The 23,697-nt window shown below is 43.4% G+C and overlaps 2 protein-coding genes across 3 annotated transcripts in view; one reads left to right on the top strand and one right to left on the bottom strand.

The window, feature by feature from the left end:
* Window positions 1–23,697, top strand: part of LOC115129594 (ETS-related transcription factor Elf-1-like) — a 79,033-nt gene that overhangs the window by 48,471 nt on the left and 6,865 nt on the right. For both annotated transcript variants that reach the window (XM_065018695.1, XM_029660132.2), the window contains exons 3-8: window positions 16,794–16,965; window positions 17,146–17,250; window positions 17,557–17,712; window positions 17,995–18,078; window positions 18,812–19,004; window positions 20,946–21,326. In XM_065018695.1, coding sequence (XP_064874767.1) covers window positions 16,794–16,965; window positions 17,146–17,250; window positions 17,557–17,712; window positions 17,995–18,078; window positions 18,812–19,004; window positions 20,946–21,326 — 1,091 coding nt within the window. The remainder of the gene's footprint in view (window positions 1–16,793; window positions 16,966–17,145; window positions 17,251–17,556; window positions 17,713–17,994; window positions 18,079–18,811; window positions 19,005–20,945; window positions 21,327–23,697) is intronic.
* Window positions 7,301–23,697, bottom strand: part of LOC115129595 (tenomodulin-like) — a 139,859-nt gene continuing 123,462 nt past the window's right edge. The window contains exon 7 of the mRNA XM_065018696.1: window positions 7,301–7,502. Coding sequence (XP_064874768.1) covers window positions 7,416–7,502 — 87 coding nt within the window. The 3' untranslated portion in view covers window positions 7,301–7,415. The remainder of the gene's footprint in view (window positions 7,503–23,697) is intronic.

The raw sequence follows: 23,697 nt of genomic DNA, 5'->3' as shown, positions 1-23,697 counted from the left end.
GGCTGCCCCACCACCATTGTTGTTATTGTTTTTGTTGCCGAGCTGAGAAGCATGGTAAAAAAATTGCAGTACATATTGTGCTCATCTATGGCACTGCAATGATATCATAGGGGACAAAAGATTGTTTGTTCATTGTTTGCAGTAACTTTGTTGTTGTAATATCGCAAACAGATGTGGCTGTTTCACCATTAAGGACTCCAGCTTTTCCAGGAAAATTTTACAGATAATATTGAGAAAAATACTGAAAGGATTTGCGAAACAAAGATTATTGAAACCAAAACTGACTTCTAAATGTAACTTTTGATAAACAACATGGTCAGAGGGATTTGAACAGGGAAGTCAGCAAGCCAGCGGGTCAGAGGCTTTACTGTCTTCGTGACGTGATGGAGAGATTGAGAGAAGGAGTGGAGGAGGAAGGGATGGCAGGGAGAGGACTGGGAAATGGAGTGTGGGCTGTTGGCAGGACAGAGACGGAAAGTGTGAGGGACCTGAGCCCGGTTTCCCAAAAGCATCTTAAGACTTAAATTCATCGTTAGAACCAATGGGAAACCGGGCCCAAGAGTTTGGACTCTTTTAGTATGCGTGGGAGGAGACGGTGGGGCTTTGCCAGGACCTGTCAATTTAGGGTACAAAGGTTACTCTGTGTGTGCTTTGTGTGTCTCTGTGTGTGTATGTATGTAGATGTGGAGAGACGAGTCGTCATTGGATCCTCTTGCCTGAATAGCACTGGTTCAGGCCTAACCAGACAGACCTGTTGTGGGAGGCTGTTTGTGAGGTGATGTGCTAATTTCACTGAAAAGCCTACCATTGTTTGGAAATAACACAGGCCTGCTCTTGGGTTCCTCCCTGTGCCCACTCAGTCAATTACCTGAGGATTACATTGCCTGTCCACGTGGTAGCCGGACAAAATATCTTAAAATAGCACTGGGATAACTTATTCACATTTAGCACTAATGCTAATGAAGGTGGCTATTTTGTTTTCGCTGGAGCTAGCTTGTCTGAAGGGTTTATCTTTCTGTATGGGGGCTGTTGGAATCAAAGAAAGCCACAGCTAGCCTAGACTGCTGGACTGTAATGATTAGCCTTGTTATATTGGATTTTACAGTCAATAAGTAGCTCCCTGAGTCAGGGCCATGGTGTAATGACTTCAGAATTATATTTAGCTCAGTTTAGTATCTGAAAGCTTCTATTATAGAGTTCTATGGAAGCCTGGTGTGGTCATACACATTTACACCCACTCACATTTTTTACTGAATAGTAATTCAATTACAGCACAATTACAGCACCCCATTTTAAGTATTTCAGTTGTTATCTGGGGTGTGGCTATGCAGTGGTGTCATGCCCATATGTGGAAAATGCATGTGCCCCCTCAGATTTGTCCTGTTTTAGAATTCTTCAGATGTTAAATTAATTACTAAACGTTTTATCATAATTATTTATATAAAGATCTGTCAGCGGTATTTTGCATTGGGGGCACACTGACTGGACCAGCCCCCCCACCTCATTCTCCCTAGTAAGTGGTTCCTTTCAAGGTGCATGGAGAAAATAGTCCCTAGGCAGGAGGCTAGATATATTGTCAGTGGAGGAGGAGAGAGAGTGTAGAGTGACTCACACAGCATTTTATTTGATTTTGGCTGCCAGTGATGGGCAGGAGGTAAGTTTGTAAATGAATTTGATCAAGCTATGTAGCCCATTGATTCCTTCTTGATGAATAAATAAAACCTATTTTTTTGTTTCTCTGTAATTCTAGCCGCCTAGCAATTTTATGAAGATGGCTTAAACTAGCCAGCTAGATAGTTTCACAATCTCACAACCTCATAGCTAGATACCAAGGCATTTCAGGCTATCAATCAAGTTAGAATAGCTTGTCTAACTATCTTACATTTAGACAAGCTGACTTATTCCAATGACTTATTCCACATTTTGTTTTTACACCCTGAATTCAAAATTGATTAAATTGTTTTAAAAAAATCTCATTTACTGACAAAGTGAAACATGTTTTTAGAAATTTTAGCAAATGTATAAAAATGTAAAATAGAACAATCTAATTTACATAAGTATTCACACTCCTGAGTCAATACCTTCTAGAATAACCTTTGGCAGCAAGCTCTCTAAGAGCTTTCCACACCTGGATTGTACAACATTTGCCCATTATTCTTTTCAAAATTCTTCAAGCTCTGTCAAATTGGTTGTTGATCATTGCTCGACAGTTTTCAGGTCTTGACATAGATGCTTAAGTTGATTTAAGTAAAAACTCTAACTCGGCCACTCAGGAATATTCACTTTCTTCTTGGTAAGCAACTCCAGTTAAAATTTGGCCTTGTGTTTTAGGTTCTCCTGCTGAAAGGTGATTTCATCTCCCAGTGCCTGTTGGAAAGCAGACTGAACCAGGTTTTCCTCTAGGATTTTGTATGTGCTTAGCTTTATTCCCTTTTTTTTCTATCCTGAAAAAAAACTCTCCAGTCCTTAACGTTTACAAGCATACCCATAACATGATGCAGCCACCACTATGCTTGAAAATATGGAGAGTGCTACTCAGTAATGGGTTGTATTGGATTTGCCCCAAACATAACACTTCGTATTCAGGACAAAAAGTGAATTGCTTTACCACATTTTTAGCAGTATTACTTTAGTGCCTTGTTGCAAACAGGATGCATGTTTTTATTCCATACAGGCTTCCTTCTTTTCACTTATCACTGTCAATTAAGTTAGTATTGTGGGAAAACTACAATGTTGTTGATCCATGCTCAGTTTTCTCCTATCACAGCCATTAAACTCTGTAAGTGTTTTAAGGACACTATTGGCCTCATGGTGAAATCCCTGACCGGTTTCCTTCCTCTCCGGGATCTGACTTAGGAAGGACGCCTGTATCTTTGTAGTGATTGGATGTATTAATTCACCATCCAAAGTGTAATTAATAACTCTACCACAAGAGGTTGGTGGCACCTTAATTGGGGAGGACAGGCTTGTGGTGAAATGGTATCAACTACATCAAACCCATGGTTTGATGCCATTCCATACGCTCCGTTCCCGACATTATTTTGAGTCGTCCACCCCTCAGCAGCCTCCACTGAATTACTTCAACTTGCTCAAAGGGATATTCAATGACTGCTTTTTTTTTAACCAATAGTTTCCCCTTCTTTGGAAAATCTCCCTGGTCTTTGTGGGTGAATCTGTGTTTGAAATTCACTGCTCAACTGTATGCTTGTGGTACAGAGATGAGGTAGTCATTCAAAAATCATGTTAAACACTGTTATTGCACACAGAGTGAGACAATGCAACTTATTATTATTTTTATTATTATTATTATTATTTTTTCACCTTTATTTAACCAGGTAGGCTAGTTGAGAACAAGTTCTCATTTACAACTGTGACCTGGCCAAGATAAAGCATAGCAATTCAACACATACAACAACACAGAGTTACACATGGAATAAACAAAACATAGTCAATAATACAGTAGAACAAAAGAAAACAAAAAGTCTATATACAGTGAGTGCAAATGAGGTAAGATAAGGCAGTTAAGGCAATAAATAGGCCATGGTGGCAAAGTAATTACAATATAGAAATTAAACACTGGAATGGTAGATGTGCAGAAGATGAATGTGCAAGTAGAAACACTGTGGTGTAAAGGAGCAAGATAAATAAATAAATACTGTATGGGGATGAGGTAGGTTGATATTTACATTTACATTTAAGTCATTTAGCAGACGCTCTTATCCAGAGCGACTTACAAATTGGTGCATTCACCTTATGACCTCCAGTGGAACAGTAGTGCATCTAAATCTTTTCAGGGGGAGGGGGGGTGAGAGGGATTACTTTATCCTATCCTAGGTATTCCTTAAAGAGGTGGGGTTTCAGGTGTCTCCGGAAGGTGGTGATTGACTCCGCTGTCCTGGCGTCGTGAGGGAGTTTGTTCCACCATTGGGGGCCAGAGCAGCGAACAGTTTTGACTGGGCTGAGCGGGAACTGTACTTCCTCAGTGGTAGGGAGGCGAGCAGGCCAGAGGTGGATGAACGCAGTGCCCTTGTTTGGGTGTAGGGCCTGATCAGAGCCTGGAGGTACTGAGGTGCCGTTCCCCTCACAGCTCCGTAGGCAAGCACCATGGTCTTGTAGCGGATGCGAGCTTCAACTGGAAGCCAGTGGAGGGAGCGGAGGAGCGGGGTGACGTGAGAGAACTTGGGAAGGTTGAACACCAGACGGGCTGCGGCGTTCTGGATGAGTTGTAGGGGTTTAATGGCACAGGCAGGGAGCCCAGCCAACAGCGAGTTGCAGTAATCCAGACGGGAGATGACAAGTGCCTGGATTAGGACCTGCGCCGCTTCCTGTGTGAGGCAGGGTCGTACTCTGCGGATGTTGTGGAGCATGAACCTACAGGAACGGGCCACCGCCTTGATGTTAGTTGAGAATGACAGGGTGTTGTCCAGGATCACGCCAAGGTTCTTAGCGCTCTGGGAGGAGGACACAATGGAGTTGTCAACCGTGATGGCGAGATCATGGAACGGGCAGTCCTTCCCCGGGAGGAAGAGCAGCTCCGTCTTGCCGAGGTTCAGCTTGAGGTGGTGATCCGTCATCCACACGGATATGTCTGCCAGACATGCAGAGATGTGATTCGCCACCTGGTCATCAGAAGGGGGAAAGGAGAAGATTAATTGTGTGTCGTCTGCATAGCAATGATAGGAGAGACCATGTGAGGTTATGACAGAGCCAAGTGACTTGGTGTATAGCGAGAATAGGAGAGGGCCTAGAACAGAGCCCTGGGGGACACCAGTGGTGAGAGCACGTGGTGTGGAGACGGATTCTCGCCACGCCACCTGGTAGGAGCGACCTGTCAGGTAGGACGCAATCCAAGCGTGGGCCGCGCCGGAGATGCCCAACTCGGAGAGGGTGGAGAGGAGGATCTGATGGTTCACAGTATCGAAGGCAGCCGATAGGTCTAGAAGGATGAGAGCAGAGGAGAGAGAGTTAGCTTTAGCAGTGCGGAGCGCCTCCGTGATACAGAGAAGAGCAGTCTCAGTTGAATGACTAGTCTTGAAACCTGACTGATTTGGATCAAGAAGGTCATTCTGAGAGAGATAGCGGGAGAGCTGGCCAAGGACGGCACGTTCAAGAGTTTTGGAGAGAAAAGAAAGAAGGGATACTGGTCTGTAGTTGTTGACATCGGAGGGATCGAGTGTAGGTTTTTCAGAAGGGGTGCAACTCTCGCTCTCTTGAAGACGGAAGGGACGTAGCCAGCGGTCAGGGATGAGTTGATGAGCGAGGTGAGGTAAGGGAGGAGGTCTCCGGAAATGGTCTGGAGAAGAGAGGAGGGGATAGGGTCAAGCGGGCAGGTTGTAGGGCGGCCGGCCGTCACAAGACGCGAGATTTCATCTGGAGAGAGAGGGAGAAAGAGGTCAGAGCACAGGGTAGGGCAGTGTGAGCAGAACCAGCGGTGTCGTTTGACTTAGCAAACGAGGATCGGATGTCGTCGACCTTCTTTTCAAAATGGTTGACGAAGTCATCTGCAGAGAGGGAGGAGGGGGGGGGAGGGGGAGGAGGATTCAGGAGGGAGGAGAAGGTTGCAAAGAGCTTCCTAGGGTTAGAGGCAGATGCTTGGAATTTAGAGTGGTAGAAAGTGGCTTTAGCAGCAGAGAGAGAAGAGGAAAATGTAGAGAGGAGGGAGTGAAAGGATGTCAGGTCCGCAGGGAGGCGAGTTTTCCTCCATTTCCGCTCGGCTGCCCGGAGCCCTGTTCTATATGGGCTATGTACAGGTGCAGTAACCTGTGATCTGCTCTGACAGCTGGTGCTTAAAGCTAGTGAGGGAGATATGAGTCTCCAGCTTCAGAGATTTTTGCAGGTCGTTCCAGTCATTGGCAGCAGAGAACTGGAAGGAAAGACGACCAAAGGAGGAATTGGCTTTGGGGGTGACCAGTGAGATATACCTGCTGGAGCGCGTGCTACGAGTGGGTGCTGCTATGGTGACAAGTGAGCTGAGATAAGGCGGGGCTTTACCTAGCAGAGACTTGTAGATAACCTGTACCCAGTGGGTTTGGCGACGAGTATGAAGCGAGGGCCAACCAACAAGAGCATACAGGTCGCAATGGTGTGTAGTGTATGGGGCTTTGGTGACAAAACGGATGGCACTGTGATAGACTGCATCCAATTTGTTGAGTAGAGTGTTGGAGGCTATTTTATAGATGACATCACCGAAGTCGAGGATCGGTAGGATGGTCAGTTTTACGAGGGCATGTTTGGCAGCATGAGTGAAGGATGCTTTGTTGCGATATAGGAAGCCAATTCTATATTTAATGCTTAATGTGAGTCTGTTAATGTGACTTGTTAAGCACATTTTTACTCCTGAACTGATTTAGGCTTGCCATAACAAAAGGGTTGAATAGTTGTAGACTCAAGACATTTCAGCTTTTAGTTTTTTTGTAGAAAAAAAATAAACAAAACACAATTCCACTTCAACATTATGGTGTGTAGGCCAGTGACACAAAATCAACATTTAATCCATTTTACATTCAGGCTGTAACAACAAAGTGTGTAAAAAGTCAATGGGTGTGAATATTTTCTGAATGCACTGCAGCTAAGATATAACCTATGCAGAAAAATATATACATTTTTTGGCTCTTGATTGCAGGAAAAAGCTGAATGCACAGACGAGTGTTTGAAAAATGCAAAATTCTTCAACTTCAACTGTCACCCCACCTCCATCTTCATGAACTCCGTGCCCCGTCTAAAATAATAGGTGCATGACACCCCTGTGACTATGGGATATTTTCCATTAACTTCCTCTATCAGCCCTATTAGGGGATGTTAAAAGTATAGAGGTGGTGCTAAAAATTGCGACATGGGAAGGTAAAGCAGAACCGGGTTGATTATAGGGGAACCTCTCACACACAGGGGCTTGCTTTCATAGCCAAAACTGGGAACTCTGAGATGCAAATACTCCAGTGATCGTTATATCTGGTTGAGAGCAACAAAGAGGAAGATGCAGCCAATATGGCCTTTGTGTAAATCGTACTAAATACCATACTCTGTTTTGCACCTTTCATTATCTTGTTGAGATAGTTGAGTGTCTTTTGGCTAATAGGAAAGTTAGCTAGCTGGCTACCCACTGGGCAAAAACTGGTTGGTGTGGTTTCCACGTAATTTAAACAAAATTCAATGTGATGACACTGAATCAACTTGGAAAACTTATTAGATTTGCCAAAAGTAATAAACGTAAGGGAGTTTTGTATTTATTTCACCCAACTTTAAAATAAATCAAATGACATGGTGAAACGTTTCACTGATTTTATGTTGAATTCATGTTAGTTGACAACCACATGCAAATCAAAGCTAGAAATGACATCTGTGCTCAATAGGCAACTCTTTGGTCCTGCTTTGTGCCAAACCCCGCAGGTGCTTTGTTGAATCTGAGTCCCATTATGTCAAAACAACAACAACAGACAGACACAGACATCTTCTGCCCCCTCAGCAGAATCTGTGTTGGTTTCAGTTGGTCTGGTCTGGTTCTGCTAGGGAGGGGAGACAGTGTGGTGTTAATGCACAGACGAGTGAACTCAGCAGAATTACTGGTGCTCTCATTGCCTGGTCACTAAAACATGCACATACACAAGGTCACAGGCTCCCGACCGACCGAGATATCTGGTATTGTGTCTAGCTACCACAGTCTGAGAACAATAGACAGCATGCTGTTGTGTCAATGAAATGTCAGCTTTTACAGTCAAAGGACACAACAAACTGCATTCTTTATCTTTTATATTTCCCAAGTGGAGGTCCCAAATGGTCTCGTGGCCCACTGTTGACCATTGATACTGACATCATGGAAAAGCAGTTTGTTTGATGGACAGTGTTCTGAAACCTAAGATATTGTTTGTGAAGTTAATTGAACAGTCCCTGAACTCCTAGCTATGTTTACATAGTCTAATTGTTTGGTAATGACTCCTAAAGGTTGAATGATTCCACATAATGCAGTTGTCTGTGGCAGGGTGCTGTTAGTGTACTGTTAGTTTACACCACTGCTACTCTCTCTCGTTATCATCTATGCATAGTCACTTTAATAACTCTACTTACATGTACATATTACCTCAATTACCTTGACAAACCGGTGCCACAGCACATTGACCCTGTACCGGTACCCCGCTGTATATATACTGTAGTCTCGCTATTGTTATTTTACTGCTGCTCTTTAATTACTCGTTACTTTTATATATTATTCTTATTTGTACTGCATTGATGGTTAGGGGCTCGTAAAATCATCAGTAAATGTAAAAAAAACTCAGAACGTTGTTTGTTATTACTTTTATACCTATTTGTTGTTCATTACACCATTTTGGAATTTTAAGTCAAACTGTTGTTACTGGACTTTCAATGTGACAAGGTATTTGGCTACTAATGTTTTTTTTTTGGGGGGGGGTAGTACAAAGCAGCACATAGATGACAATCAGGCAAAGAGCTGTAGTCTGTCTCCATCTCCTGGTAATTTTCAGAAACTGACACTGAATTTCCTTTTCTTCCTCTGGCTATGAGTGCAGGCCAAAATACTTTGCACCATTTCATTAGAGCATTTTGGGTTGTTTGATATTTAGAATAACTTAACCTAACGGTAAAGGACCTGCAAAAGCTATGAGTCCTGCCTGCTCCATGTCCTTTTGGATCTGGAGTCTTTTGGGCATGTTATGGGAAAAACAAACAGAAAGAGGTGCCATACACACAGCCTCCTTTTGTGGTGCTATTGAAGATAGGAAAATAACAGTGTGCTGACCGAAAATAAAATCTATGTCTTTACTCCACAAGGATTCACAGAATGAGAGATAAGAGAAGCTTATCTGGGAAACAAACTGCCATGACACATTGGTGGACCTACTGTAGAGAGTGTTTCCCCTACCATTATATAGAGCCAAGTGGGAACCCCCACCTATAGGCCTGTTCACAAAAATGTTTATATTTAAATAGACCCTGAATGTTTGTTTGCAACCCCTCTGGAAAATAAGATAGAGGTAACACTGGTGGACGCAGTAAGTGTTGAAAAGTGTTGCCAAGTGAGCTTTGTTGCCACACGCAACAGTTTCTCATATGGTCCTCATACGGTTTGGCCAGAGCTCTGGCAATTTCCTTAGTTGAGAAATGTCCTCAGCTCTTCCTGTGTTGAGAAATGTTGTGCTGGAAATGAGGGGGTGTGTCTGGAATTCCCAGCAATAAGAATGTCCCAGTGGGCCACTAAAACACTGTTGAAATGAGCTCTCCCTCAAATCAAACCAATGCAAACAACATTTTACTGGTCACATTCACATATTTAATAGATGTTATTTATATATATATTAAAAGTTCTCCCCAATTTCCAATTGGTAGTTACAGTCTTGTCTCATCACTGCAAGTCCCGTATGGACTCGGGAGAGGTGAATGTCAAGAGCCATGTGTCCTCTGAAACACACCCCAAAGAAAGCCTCACTGCTTCTTGACACAATGCCCACTTAACCCAGAAGCACCAATGTGTCAGAGGAATCACCGCACACCTGGTAACCGTGTCAGTGTGCACTGCCCGCCACAGGAGTCACTAGCTCACAATGGGACAAGGACAACCCTGCCAGCCAAATCCTTCCCTAACCCAGACAACGCTGGGCCAATTGTGCGCCGCCCCATGGGTCTCCTGGTCGCAGCCAGCTGCGACAGAGCCTGGACTCAGACCCATAATCTCTAGTGGCACAGCTAGCAATACGATGCAATGCCTTAGACCACTGCGTCACTCGGGAGGCCTTAGCACATGTTATTGCGGGTGTAAGTGAAATGCTTGTGATCCTAGCTCCAACACTGCAGTAGTATCTAACATTTCACAACAATACACACCAATCTAAAAGTAAAAGAATGGAATAAAGAAATATAGAAATATTAGATTGAGCAATGCCGGAGTGGCATTGACTAAAATACAGTAGAATAGAATACAGTATATACATATGAGATGAGTAAAGCAGTATGTAAACATTATTTAAACATTATTAAAGTGACTCGTGTTCCATTATTAAGTGATGCCTCTTTAACAGTCTGATGGCCTTGAGATAGAAGCTGTTTTTCAGTCTCTCTGTCCCAGCTTTAATGCAGCTGTACTGACCTTGCCTTCTGGATGATAGCGGTGTAAACAGGCCTTGGCTTGTGTGGTTGATGTCCTTGATGATTTTTTGGCTTTCCTGTGACATCAGATGCTGTAAGTGTCCTGGAGGGCAGGTAGTTTGCCCCCGGTGATGCGTTGGACAGACCCCAACACCCTCTGGAGAGCCCTGCGGTTGCGGTCTGTGCAGTTGCCGTACCAAGCAGTGATATAGCCCGACAGGATGCTCTCAATTGTGCATCAGTAAAAGTTTGGTTTTCGGGGCCAAGCCACATTTCTTCACCCATCTGAGGTTGAAGAGGTGCTGTTGTGCCTTCTTCACAACACTGTCTGTGTGCGTGGACCATTTCAGATCGTCAGTGATGTGTATGCCGAGGAACTTGAAGCTTTCCACCTCCTCCATGGTGGTCCCGTCAATGTGGATAGGTGCATGCTCCCTTTGCAATATCCTGAAGTCCACGATCAGCTCCTTTGTTTTGTTGACGTTGAGTGAGAGGTTATTTTCCTGGCACCACTGTCCCAGGAACCTCACCTCCTCCCTGTAGGCTGTCTCGTCATTGTTGGTAATCAGGCATTCTTACTGTTGTGTCATCTACAAACTTGATGATTGAGTTGGAGGCGTGCCTGGCCACGCATTCATGGGTGAACACGGAGTACAGGAGGGGGCTGAGCACGCACTCTTGTGGGGCCCCTGTGTTGAGGATCAGCGAAGTGGAGGTGTTGTTTCCTACCTTCACCACCTTGGAGGCGGCCCGCCAGGAAGTCCAGGACCCAGTTGCAGAGGGTGGGGTTCAAACCCAGGGCCCCGACTTTAATGATGACTATGGTGTTGAATGCTGAGCCATAGTCAATGAACAGCATTCTTACATAGGTATTCCTCTTGTCCAGATGGGATAGGGCAGTGTGCATTGCGATGGCGATTGCATCATCTGTAGATCTATTGGGGCGGTAAGCAAATTGAAGTGGATCTAGGGTGTCAGGTAAGTTGGAGGTGATATGATTCTTAACTAGCCTTTCAAAGCACTTTATGATAACAGAAGTGAGTGCTACGGGGCGATAGTCATTTAGTTCAGTTGCCTTGCTTTCTTGGGTACAGGATCAATAGTGGACATATTGAAGCAAGTAGGGACAGCAAACTGGGATAGGGAGAGATTGAATATGTCCGTAAACACTCTATTGTCCTCAAAGCGGGCGAAGAAGGTGTTTAGCTTGTCCGGTAGCAAGACCAGGGTGTCCGTGACGTGGCTGGTTTTCCCTTTGTAGTCCGTGATTGTCTGTAGACCCTGCCACATACATCTCGTGTCTGAGCTGTTGAATTGCGACTCCATTTTGTCTCTGTACTGACGTTTTGCCTGTTTGATTGACTTACAGAGGGAATAACTACACTTTTTGTATTTGGCCATATTCCCAGTCACCTTGCCATGGTTAAATGCGATGGTTCGTGCTTTCGATTTTGTGCGAATGCTGCCATCTATTCACGGTTTCTGTTTTGGGTAGGTTTTAATCTGTTGTACAATGAGTGTACAAAATATTAAGAACACCTGCTCTTTCCATGACTGACTGACCAGGTGAATCCAGTTGAAAGCTTTGATCCCTTATTGATGTCACCTGTTAAATTCTTTAAAAGTGCTTTCCTCACCATCTTAAATAAGCATGCCCCATTCCATTTTTTAAAATCAGGAACAGACATAGCCCTTGGTTCACTCCAGACCTGACTGCCCTTGACAAGCACAAAAACATCATGTGGCGTACTGCGTTAGCATCGAATAACCCCCGCGATATGCAACTACACAGGCAGTTAGGAAAGCAAAGGCTAGCTTTTTCAAACATAAATTTACATTCTGTAGCACTAACTCCAAAAAGTTCTGGGACACTGTAAAGTCCATGGAGAATAAGAGCACCTCCTCCCAGCTGCCCACTGCACTGAGGCTAGGAAACACTGTCACCACGGATAAATATGCGATAATTGAGCATTTCAATAAGTATTTTTCTACGGCTGGCCATGCTTTCCACCTGGCTACCCCTACCCCGGTCAACAGCCCTCTACCCCTCTGCAACTTGCCCAAGCCTCCCCCATTTCTCCTTCACCAAAATCCAGATAGCTGATGTTCTAAAAGATCTGCAAAATCTGGACCCCTACAAATCAGCAGGGCTAGACAATCTGGACCCTCTCTTCCTAAAATTATCCGCCGAAATTGTTACAACCCCTATTACTAGCTTGTTCCACCTCTCTTTCATATCGTCTGAGATCCCCAAAGATTGGAAAGCTGCCGCGGCCATCCCCCTCTTCATAGGGGGAGACACTCTAGACTCAAACTGCTACAGACCTATATCTATTCTACCCTGCCTTTCTAAGGTCTTCGAAAGCAAAGTTAACAAACAGATTGCCGACCATTTCGAATCCCACCGTACCTTCTCCGCTATGCAATCTGGTTTCCGAGCTGGTCATGGGTGCACCTCAGCCACGCTCAAGGTCCCAAATTACATCATAACCTCCATCGATAAGAGACAATACTGTGCAGCTGTATTCATCGACCTGGCCAAGGCTTTTGACTCTGTCAATCACCACATTCTTATCGGGCAGACTGCTTCGCCTGGATCACCAACTACTTCTCTTCAGTGTGTTCAGTGTGTCAAATCAGAGGGCCTGTTGTCCGGACCTCTGGAAGTCTCTATGGCGGTGCCACAGGGTTCAATCCTCGGGCCGACTCTTTTCTCTGTATACATCAATGATGTCACTCTTGCTGTTGGTGATTCTCTGATCCACCTCTACGCAGACGACACCATTCTGTTTACTTCTGGCCCTTCTTTGGACGCTGTGTTAACTAACCTCCAGACGAGCTTCAATGCCATAAAACTCTCCTTCCGTGGCTCTTAAATGCAAGCAAAACTAAATGCATGCTTTTCATCCTATCGCTGCCCACACATACCCACCCATTCAGCATCACTACTCTATACGGTTCTGACTTAGAATATGTGGACAACTACAAATACCTAGATGTCTGGTTAAACTGTAAACTCTCCTTCCAGACTCACATTAAGCATCTCCAATCCAAAATTAAATCTATAATTGACTTCCTATTTCGCAACAAAGCATCCTTAACTTATGCTGCCAAACATACCCTAGTAAATCTGACCATCCTACCGATCATTGATTTCGGCGATGTCATTTAATAAATAGCCTCCAACACTCTACTCAGCAAATTGGATGCAGTCTATCACAGTGCCATCCATTTTGTCACCAAAGCCCTATATACTACCCACCAATGCGACCTGTATTCTCTCGTTGGCTGGCCCTCGCTTCATATCCTTCGCCAAACCCACTGGCTCCAAGTCATCAAGTTGTTGCTAGGTAAAGCTCCGCATTACCTCAGCTCACTGGTCACCATAGCAGCACCCACCCGAGCACTCGCTCCAGGAGGTATATTTCACTGGTCACCCCCAAAGCAAATTCCTCCTTCGGCCGCCTTTCCTTCCAGTTCTCTGCTGCCAATAACTGGAACGAAATGCAAAAATCACTGAAGCTGGAGACTCATATCTCCCCAACTAGCTTTAAGCACAAGCTGTCAGAGCAGCTCACAGATAACTGCACCTGTACATAGCCAATCTGTAAATAGCCCATCCAACTATCTCCTCGCCATATTGTTATTTCTTTGAATTATTTTGCTCCTTTGCACCCCAGTACTGCTACTTGCACACTCATCTTCTGCACATCTATCACCCCAGTGTTTAATTTGCCATACTGCAATAATTTTGCCACTATGGCCTATTTATTACCTCACCCCCCTTATCCTACCTCATTTGCACACACTGTATGTAGACTTTCTCTGTGGTGTTATTGACTGTATGTTTGTTTGTGTAACTCTGTGCTGTTGTTTGTGTCGCACTGCTTTGCTTTATCTTGGCCAGGTCGCAGTTGTAAATGAGAACCTGTTCTCAACTAGCCTACCTGGTTAAATAAAGGTGAAAAAATAAATAAAATAATCTACAGATTAAGGGGAGGAGACAGGTTAAAGATGTTTTTTTAAGCCTTGACACAATTGAGACATGGCTTGTGTATGTGTGCCATTGAGAGGGAAGGGTCAAGACAAAATATTTAAGTGCCTTTGAATGGTATATGGTAGTATGTGCCAGGCGCACCGGATTGCAGTGCTTGAGGCATCACTATAGACCCGGGTTCGATCCCAGGCTGTGTCACAGCCGGCCGTGACCGGGAGACCCATGAGGCGGTGCACAATTGACCTAGCATCGTCTGGGTTAGGGGAGGGTTTGGCCTGATGGAATTTCCTTGTCCCATCGTGCTCTAGTGGCTCTTTGTGGTGGGCCGGGCACCTGCAAGCTGATGTACAGCATTTTCTTCCGACACATTGGTGCGGCTGGCTTCCAAGTTAAGCGAGCAGTGTTTCGTGGGACGCGTGGCTCTCGACCTTCACCTCTCAAGTCAGTAGTGGAGTTGCAGCGATGGGACAAGACTGACTACCAATTGAATATCAAGAAATTGGGCAGAAAAAAGGGCTAAAAGTAAAAAAATATATTAACAAACTGCAACGCTGCTGGATTTTTCACACTCAACAGTTTTCCATGTGTATCAAGAATGGTCCGCCACCCAAAGGACATCCAGCCAACTTGACACAACTGTTGGAAGCATTGGAGTCAACATGTGTCAGCATCCCTGTGGAACACTTTCCATGCCACGACAAATTGCGGCTGTTCTCAGGGCAAAATAGTGTGCAACTCAATATTAGGAAGGTGTTCATAATGTTTTTAACACTCAGTCTTGTGCAAAATCAGTTGAAAATGATCTAGCGTGATTACCAGCAGTTGACGTCAATTCTTGCTAGGTTGGTCCAATGAGAATTATGGGTTTACGTAGATACAGTGGGAAGAAAAAGTATGTGAACGCTTTAGAATTACCTGGATTTCTGTATAAATTGGTCATAAAATGTTATCTGATATTCATCTAAGTCACAACAATAGACAAACACAGTCATCTTAAACTAATAACACACAAACAATTATCATTTTTAATGTATTTATTTAACACACCATGTAAACATTCACAGTGCAGGTTGGAAAAAGTATGTAAACCCTTGTATTTAATAACAGGTTGACCCTCCTTAGACAGCAATAACCTCAACCAGACATTTTCTCTAGTTACGGATTGCACCTGCACCACAGTCAGGAGGAATTTTGGACCATTCCTCTTCACAAAACTGTTTCAGTTCAGAAATATTCTTTGGATGTCTGGTGTGAACCTTTTTCTTGAGGTCATGCTACAGCATCTCAATCGGGTTGAGGTCAGAACTCTGACTGGGCCACTCCAGAAGGTGTATTTTCTTCTGTTGAAGCCATTCTGTTGTTGTTTTACTTCTGTGTTTTGGGTCGTTTTCATGTTGCATCATCCAACTTCTGTTGATCTTCAATTGGCGGACAGATAGCCTTACATTCTCATGCAAAATGTCTTGATAAACTTGGGAATACATTTTTCCCGGCGATGATAGCAAGCTGTCCAGGCCCTGAGGCAGCAAAGCAGCCTCAGGGCCTGGACAGCATTTATAGACAATTTGTCTTACCGTGGACTGATGAACATCAAGGCTTTTAGAGATACTTTTGTAACCCTTTCCAGCTTTATGCAAGTCAACAATTCTTAATCTTGGGTCTTTGGAGATCTCTTTTGTTCGCGGTTCACATCAGGCAATGCTTCTTGTGAATAGCAAATTTAAATTTTGTGTGTGTTTTTAATAGGGCAGGGCAACTCTAACCAACATCTCCAATCTCGTCTCAGTGATTGCACTCCAGGTTAGCTGACTCCTGACTCCAATTAGGTTTTGGAGAAGTCATTAGCCTAGGGGTTCACATACTTTTTCCAACCTAAACTGTGAATATTTAAATGATGTATTCAATAAAAATACAATAATTTGTGTGTTATTAGTTTAAGCAGACTGTGTTTGTCTGTTGTTGTGACTTAGATGAAGATCAGATCTACTTTTATGACCAGTTTATGCAGAAATCCAGATAATTCCAAAGGGTTCACATACGTTTTCTTGCCATGTCTCATGTCTGTCTCCCTGTATGTGAAACGAGTATGAATAATTTACAAGTAAGTCGTACCTTTTTGTTCACCTGCATGTGGACAAAGCCAATGTGTGAGATATATCAGAACAACCGTAAAAGCACAGTGTGTAGGCCTACATGAACTTTACCATGGTTAAGACTCCGATTTTTCATTTTAAAATGTATACCAAACAAAACCATTGATTTCAAAGTTTAACAAACAATATAACTCTATGCACAAGGACAACTTTTACAAATCTCCACTGAAAATTGAACAAAAACACATTTACCAGAAGAACTGTGCAGATATAACATTTGGTATCAGAATAAAATGGATGGATATTTTACCGTAATTCGGTTACTGTAATAAACTTTGCATCTGCACAGTTTTTCCAGGATTTTATTTTATTTTTCCTGTGAAAATTGTTTGTAGTAGTTGTTGTGCACAGAGCTGTATGGTTTGTAAAACTTTGAAATCAATGGTTTTTGTTTGGCATACATTTTAAATTGAAAAATCAGTCTCCGCGTAATATTGTTATCGTGTAATTGCCCATAAGATAAAAACGAAGCAATAGACATACACATGTAATTCTGTGATCTAACGTCTGTGGTCTCTGTCTGTCTGTTGGTCTCTCTGTGTGTCCAGCTGGATGACCCGTCCGTGTTTCCAGCTGTCATCGTAGAGCAGGTGCCCGCCACTGACCTGATGCAGGTCTACTCGGGCATGGAATCGGACGAGGTGGCCAACGGCATCATGGTGGACACCACTCTACACGTGGTGGAGGAGCCCATTATGGTCGGAGACGTGGGCCTCTCAGGTGAGGAGGAGATTATACTTTACACATGCATGCCTAAGGGATAGGGGCTAGGGGTTTTTTCCAGACAGGGCCTGGTATTACCTAGAATTCGCCCCTAGTGATTGTAACATCCTTTCAAGTTTGTCTTAAAATCTGTCTGTTTCATGTTCTGATGACAATCCCTGTCTGATTGGCCAATAGAAACGACGGTGTCGGGCACAGAGGACAGCATGGAGACCAACGAGGCTGCGGCAGCCCTTCTCAACATGGAGTCACCAAACAACATCCTGGATGAGAAGCGCATGAGTACGATTTGTGTTGTTTTGTTGTTGCTACTTGCTAGGAGGGAGGATAGGGGAAGGAGTATTTTTTAAAATCTTTTGGTACCACTTGTTTGTTAACTGAATCCAATTTCTACCTCAAAGCATTTACCACTTTCAAAACATTGTTAAAACGTCTAAGTTTTTGATGAAGGCTATTTGTAGGCAGTTTCATTTGTAGTATTTTCATTAATTCCCATAATTATCTCTGGCTGTTGCTTTAGTTCACAGTCTCATAATATTACATAACTGGGAGTAAAATTGACTGTACTACTTTTCTCCATTGTTGTAGTTCACACCTATGGGACCATGTTGGAGTCTGACTACACCTACATCCCTCTTCGGCCGGAGGCCAATGGCTGCATTGATGTATCGCTGGACGAGGAAACATCCTCCATGGACGAGATCCCTCAGAAGAGCATGTCCAAACCACAGAGGAAAACTAAAGGTACCACATGGGAGTCCTCATGGACTGTAGTGTTACAAAACATTAGGTTGTCAAACAATGTTATTTAGTCTTGTTTTTAACGTTCTAGATTAAAATATTCAATTTACACTCATGCTTCAAAGAGATTTTTTACGAGTTAACACAGGAGTGCATTGGTAAATATATGTGCTTATTAGCCACAGCTTACAGACTTATTAGCTCACTGTGTTTTTATTTAGCCACTGACAGTGATGTGCTTAATTTGGTGTCACAGTTTTGACCTGAACGCTTCTCCCGTCTTAGTGCGCAAGCCGCGGGCGGTGCGTCCATACTCCCCCATCACCACTCCCAGCCTGCCACTCAAGAAGAAGAGCAAGGAGGGCAAAGGTGAGCGTTCTTCTCAACCAGCTCACTTCTCGAAAAACAGCCAATTGAAATCATGGTCTCTCCTGGCCCTGTCTCAACTGACTCGCCTCTTGAAAAAACAGCCAATCGAAATCAAGGTCTCTCTCTTGGCCTATTCTGTGGGCTAATGTGCACGTTTCTGCCTGTAGAGTGGTGCAATCAGCAACCAGCAGCCCATGTAGTCTAGTTGGGTTGGACCTTAGCTTGCTAATTGATCGGGTACTCTCTGCGTGTCTCCCTGGGAAATAACTGTAATTGCGGCTGTGTGTTCCCTTGCACAGCACAGAGAGGGGATGGGGAGAGGGGGTTGGTTCAGCCGGACACGTATACAAGTGGCTGCTGGAGGGGTCGCTGTTTCTAAACACTTCTGGTCCTAACCATTTCCCAAACATGAGTAATCTACTTTCAGAGCCCCATCCAATTTTCCAACCCTAGACACACACACACACACACACACACACACACACACACACACACACACACACACACACACACACACACACACACACACACACACACACACAATGAGAATGGCAAATTAATTGATTTAGGTTATGGGGAGGGAGTGCTGTAATTGCGTCTCTGCCTTCTTTTTTCATTTTTTAGGTAAAACCTAATGAATTATGGATGGGTGTAGCAGAGCTCCAAGCTCACATGTACAGTATTAGGCTCACATGTTAAAATGGCAAATTCCTCTTTTCTCCCCCCTACGTAGGGAACACCATCTACCTATGGGAGTTCCTCCTGGCCCTGTTGCAGGACAAGAACACCTGTCCCAAGTACATTAAGTGGACGCAGAGGGAGAAGGGCATCTTTAAGCTGGTGGACTCAAAGGCCGTGTCCAAACTGTGGGGAAAGCACAAGAACAAACCTGACATGAACTATGAAACCATGGGCAGGGCACTCAGGTGAGAGGAGTGTTATTACACACATGGTGTTGGCCTACATCATAGTGTTCAGGAAACCAGCCTACTGATTTTGCTGCACTCGTTAAGTTTAGGGGGTCTTAGGCCTAGCTACATGGTCTGTAACCTGATTTTGATGTGATCATAAATGTGAGAAGTAAGCATATGCAACCAGGTATTGAATGCATGTGCCCAGGGAGACAGCCACCTTACCTTAGGCCCAGGGCCAGCACAGTCATGACTCCCATGATCGTCCACCAGGTTAGTATTTGTTTAAAGTGGTGATCCCAAAATAAATATATACAAAAAGAACACTACAAGGTAAAACCTAGTCAGTTGCACAACTGGATGCATTCAAACGAAATGTGTCCTACACAGACTTTCCCACCTTGGGGATTCAAACCAGCAATCTTTCAGTTATTGGCACAATACTCTTAACCACTAGGCTACCTGCCGTTCCTTACAAAGAATCATTCCTAAACTAAAGAGGCTAACAAACACAAAACCGCATCAAACACTGGTAGGCCAAGTTCTCTGGCCTACAGATTGCCAATCATCCTGACAGCTCTCTGGACTTAATGGGATACTTCGGGATTTTGGCAATGATGCCCTTTATCTACTTCCCCAGAGTCAGATGAACTCGTGGATAACATTTGTATGTCTTTGTGTCCATTATGAAGGAAGTTAGAGGTAGTTTTGCGAGCCAAAGCTCACTAGCATTCACACAATGACTGAAAGTCTATGGGTATCTACTAGCATGCTAGCAGATACCCATAGACTTCCAGTCATTGCGCTAACGCTATCTCTAACTTCAGCTCTGGACTCTAGTTCGTGCTGCCATCTGAGGATGCATTGTGAAAGTGCATGGTATTGTGTTTGTTTATATCCTAACACTAAACTTGTAAGTGAGGACTTAGTGGACTGTATATTCTTTAGGTAAAGTGTTACTTTATGTGTTCGCTCCCGTGTGCTGGTAAGGGCACAGATGACTGGCGGGTAGGATTCCAGTTGAGGTGGTTTAATAATGCTGAAGATGCACAGGCATGGAACAGCACCGCACAGTGTATGTAGGCAACTAACTAGCTTCAACCAAAGTGTGTGTGTGTGTGTGTGGTATATCAACAAGGACGCACACTGGCCTTGGCTAACACAATGAAAGCTAACTGGTGGGAAAACACAAGGATGACTGGAGCTTTCTCTCACTTGACTTCTCTCGAGCTGATCTTCTTCTCAATGCTCCGCCCACTTGACGGAGGGCGGAGCACCAGCTCTGGTATGATACTTCACAGCCTTTTGTACAAAACTACCCCTCATATCATAACAATAGAAATACATAATTGGCCTGCACAGTTAAGAAGGGTATCATGCTAAAATGCCCGTGCAGCTGTTGCAGTAAAAAGCACTACAAAAAGTAAAAAATATAATAAGTGCTCCTAGATCACATAGATGCCAAACCGCACATACTGTACAGTATATTGTGTTGTACCGACATAGTGTCGTCCTCAAGTGCAGAAATAACAAAATCTCAACTCGCCCCCATCTCGAAGGCAGTATTATAACATCAATGAAACACACTGAGAATTTGTTTTAATACAGTGAGCAAGGCACTGGGTGTCAGGCAGACAAGTCTGGCTGACATCTATAAATAGAAGAGCCCACACAAAAGGTTATTATGGACCCCAGACATCCTTTGTACCAGGACTTTAAGTCCCATATGAGGTCAACATTATCAAGGACCAGGTTATAAAAGAAATAGAGCAAAGCAATCATCTATTCCAGTGTCACCTTATTCAAGGTATTCAAGGTGGACCTTATTCAAAACCTAGCCCATTATTATTCTGTCTGTAATGTTACATGTTTACTCAATACCACAGACAAAATGTCCTCCAAAAGGGACAACTAAATCATGATCTTACCTTAACGGTGACTACTCTCCCTCCTAAGGTATTACTACCAGCGCGGTATCCTGGCTAAGGTGGAGGGCCAGCGGCTGGTCTACCAGTTTAAAGAGATGCCTCCTGACCTAGTGGTAATCGATGATGAGGACACGTGCCCCGAACTCAGCGCTGGCTATGGGGGTCAGCGCCCCAGCCATCACGGCCGGGGAATGGGGGGCCGTGGAGGCCCCAGAGGCGGTCACGGAAAAAACCATGCTGACGGGCGCCATCCTATATCGGTAAAACAAGTGAAGAGAGAGCCCATTGATATGGATGGAAGGCTGTACCATGAGGTCAACGGGACACATACAGAACAGATGATCCAGACAGTCCACGTGCTGCAGCCCAACCAGGGGGCGGCTGTGCCGGCCTCCTCGTACAACACGAGGTAACAGATGGATGGACATATGTACACACACACACATGCATACACTCGCACGCATATCCATACACACGCAGATGCAAACATGCAACCCTGCACACACAAACACAGGAAACATAGTGAACCGTGGTTATTGGACCTAGGCCTGGGAAAATATCTTCCAAAAACAGTGTACCAAACTCCCAAATCTCGAAAAACAGAGACCGCACCCGCACTAGCATTACCAGCGACAACAACCTCATTGCTTACAGACCTTATGGTAGCCTAACGCCACCACTATCACACTATCACCAAAACAACAACAGTGACTCATCAAAGGATGTGAGCTTGGCAGGCTCGTGATGCTGAGAGGACAGGGCCTGTAATACAGTACCTGCGCACGTCATTTAGGAGAATATACTTTTTGTAAAACACAGACAAATGGAAAGACAGCAGTCACACAAACACAGTATTATGTTAAAGAAGAAGCAGCCCATTCACTATGACATAATAAGCCAGTAGGTTCAAATCCTAAGAATACAAAAACAGAACCATTAGGTTAATCATTTCCAAATCATAATACAACTATTATTTCCCATTGCAAACATAGTGTCCCAACACCAGGGTTGTGTGTTCGATTCCCATGAGGGACCAGCATGTAAAATGTATGCCCTCACTACTTTAAGTTGCTCTGGATAAGAGCATCTGCTAAATTATTCAAATGTAAAATGTTCAGCATACAAACTAACCAGTGATCTAAAGTTTAAATGCAACAATGTTTCACACCAGGGTTGGGCTCAATTGAGAATTCCTCATAATAAATTCCTTTTGAATTGAAGTAGTAAACAGGATACATAATTGAAATTTGAGTTATAAAGTAAATATAATTGAATTCTGTGAAATTCAAATGTCTATTCTACATGAAGTATAGTCTATACAAATATACATATTGTGCATCAAACATGTTGTTATATGCATGCAAATAAAATATTGTTGGGTCATTCCATGCCATTTCAGGAAGCCATGACACCCACCATCTCAGATTGTTCTAAAATCCTTTCTGTGGTTAGAAACAGATACGAATAGCATTCCTGCAAAATTATTTCTGAGAAGTTAAGCAAATTGATTGCACCCAAATTGGCCATTTTAATTTATAGGATTCATAAAATATTTAGTAAATATAGTACATTACATCCGATTTGGACCAACCATTTTTCTAACAATGAGTTTGACACGAGTAATCCAAAGAAATGGTCAAAAGCCACCAACCCAACAACTAGTATACAGTATCAGTTCTCTATTGACAAGTAGGATGGAGCTGCGACTCAGAATATTGTTTCTTTATTCTATGTAATGTATTCTCAGTGAATTTGTTTTCCCCCCCCCGCTGTTCAGAGAGTTTGTTAGGTTTTTAGGTTTATGTCCCGTCCGACATCCTGATATTACCAGGTCCTGACCACTAGAGGAGATCTGGAGATCAAATTATATTTCAACAAAATAATGTTGCAGGAATGGTAATCTTATCTAACTAACAACAGAAAGGATTTCAGAACAGTCTGAGATGGATGTCAAATCCTCTTTCTCATGCTTTTTGAGGTGGAACGACCATGATGAAACAATTGATTTTCAGGACAAAATCATCAAATGAATGATCAAGGAAAACAAAACCTGTATTCAAATTTTCATGAATCACTTAAATTTTGTTAAAAATGAGGAAAATGCTACATTTTCCAGAATGTATTAATTTAACCCTCAAGTTGATCCCAAGGCCTTAAAAAAAGAGGCCAAACAAATGAAATGATTAATTGGCTATTCTAAGCACTAAGGCTAAAATAGTATATGAACATTGTTTCCAGAAAAATTTGATATATTCTTTGCTATCTTTTATTTTTTATATCTTTTTTTAACCTTTATTTAACTAGGCACGTCAGTTAAGAACAAAATCTTACTTACAATGATGGCCTACTAAAAGGCAAATGGCCTCCTAAATATAGGACAAAACACACATCACGGCAAGAGAGACAACACAACACTATATAAAGAGAGACCTAAGACAACAACGTAGCAAGGCAGCAACATATGACAACACAGCATGGTAGCAACACAACATGACAACAACATTGTAGCAACGCAACATGGTAGCAGCACAAAACATGGTACACACATTATTGGGCACAGACAACAGCACAAAGGACAAGAAGGTAGAGACAACAATACATTACGCAAAGCAGCCACAACTGTCAGTAAGAGTGTCCATGATTGAATGATTGAGTCATTGAATGAAGAGATTGAGATGAAACTGTTTGTTGCAGCTCGTTTCAGTCGCTAGCTGCAGAGAACTGAAAAGAGGAGCGACCCAGGGATGTGTGTGCTTTGGGGACCTTTAACAGAATGTGAC

This window comes from Oncorhynchus nerka, linkage group LG5, assembly GCF_034236695.1.
Source record: "Oncorhynchus nerka isolate Pitt River linkage group LG5, Oner_Uvic_2.0, whole genome shotgun sequence".
Classification (NCBI taxonomy): Eukaryota; Metazoa; Chordata; class Actinopteri; order Salmoniformes; family Salmonidae; genus Oncorhynchus; species Oncorhynchus nerka.
The sequence above is the reverse complement of the archived record's forward strand: the minus strand, read 5'-3'. Positions and strand labels throughout refer to the sequence as shown.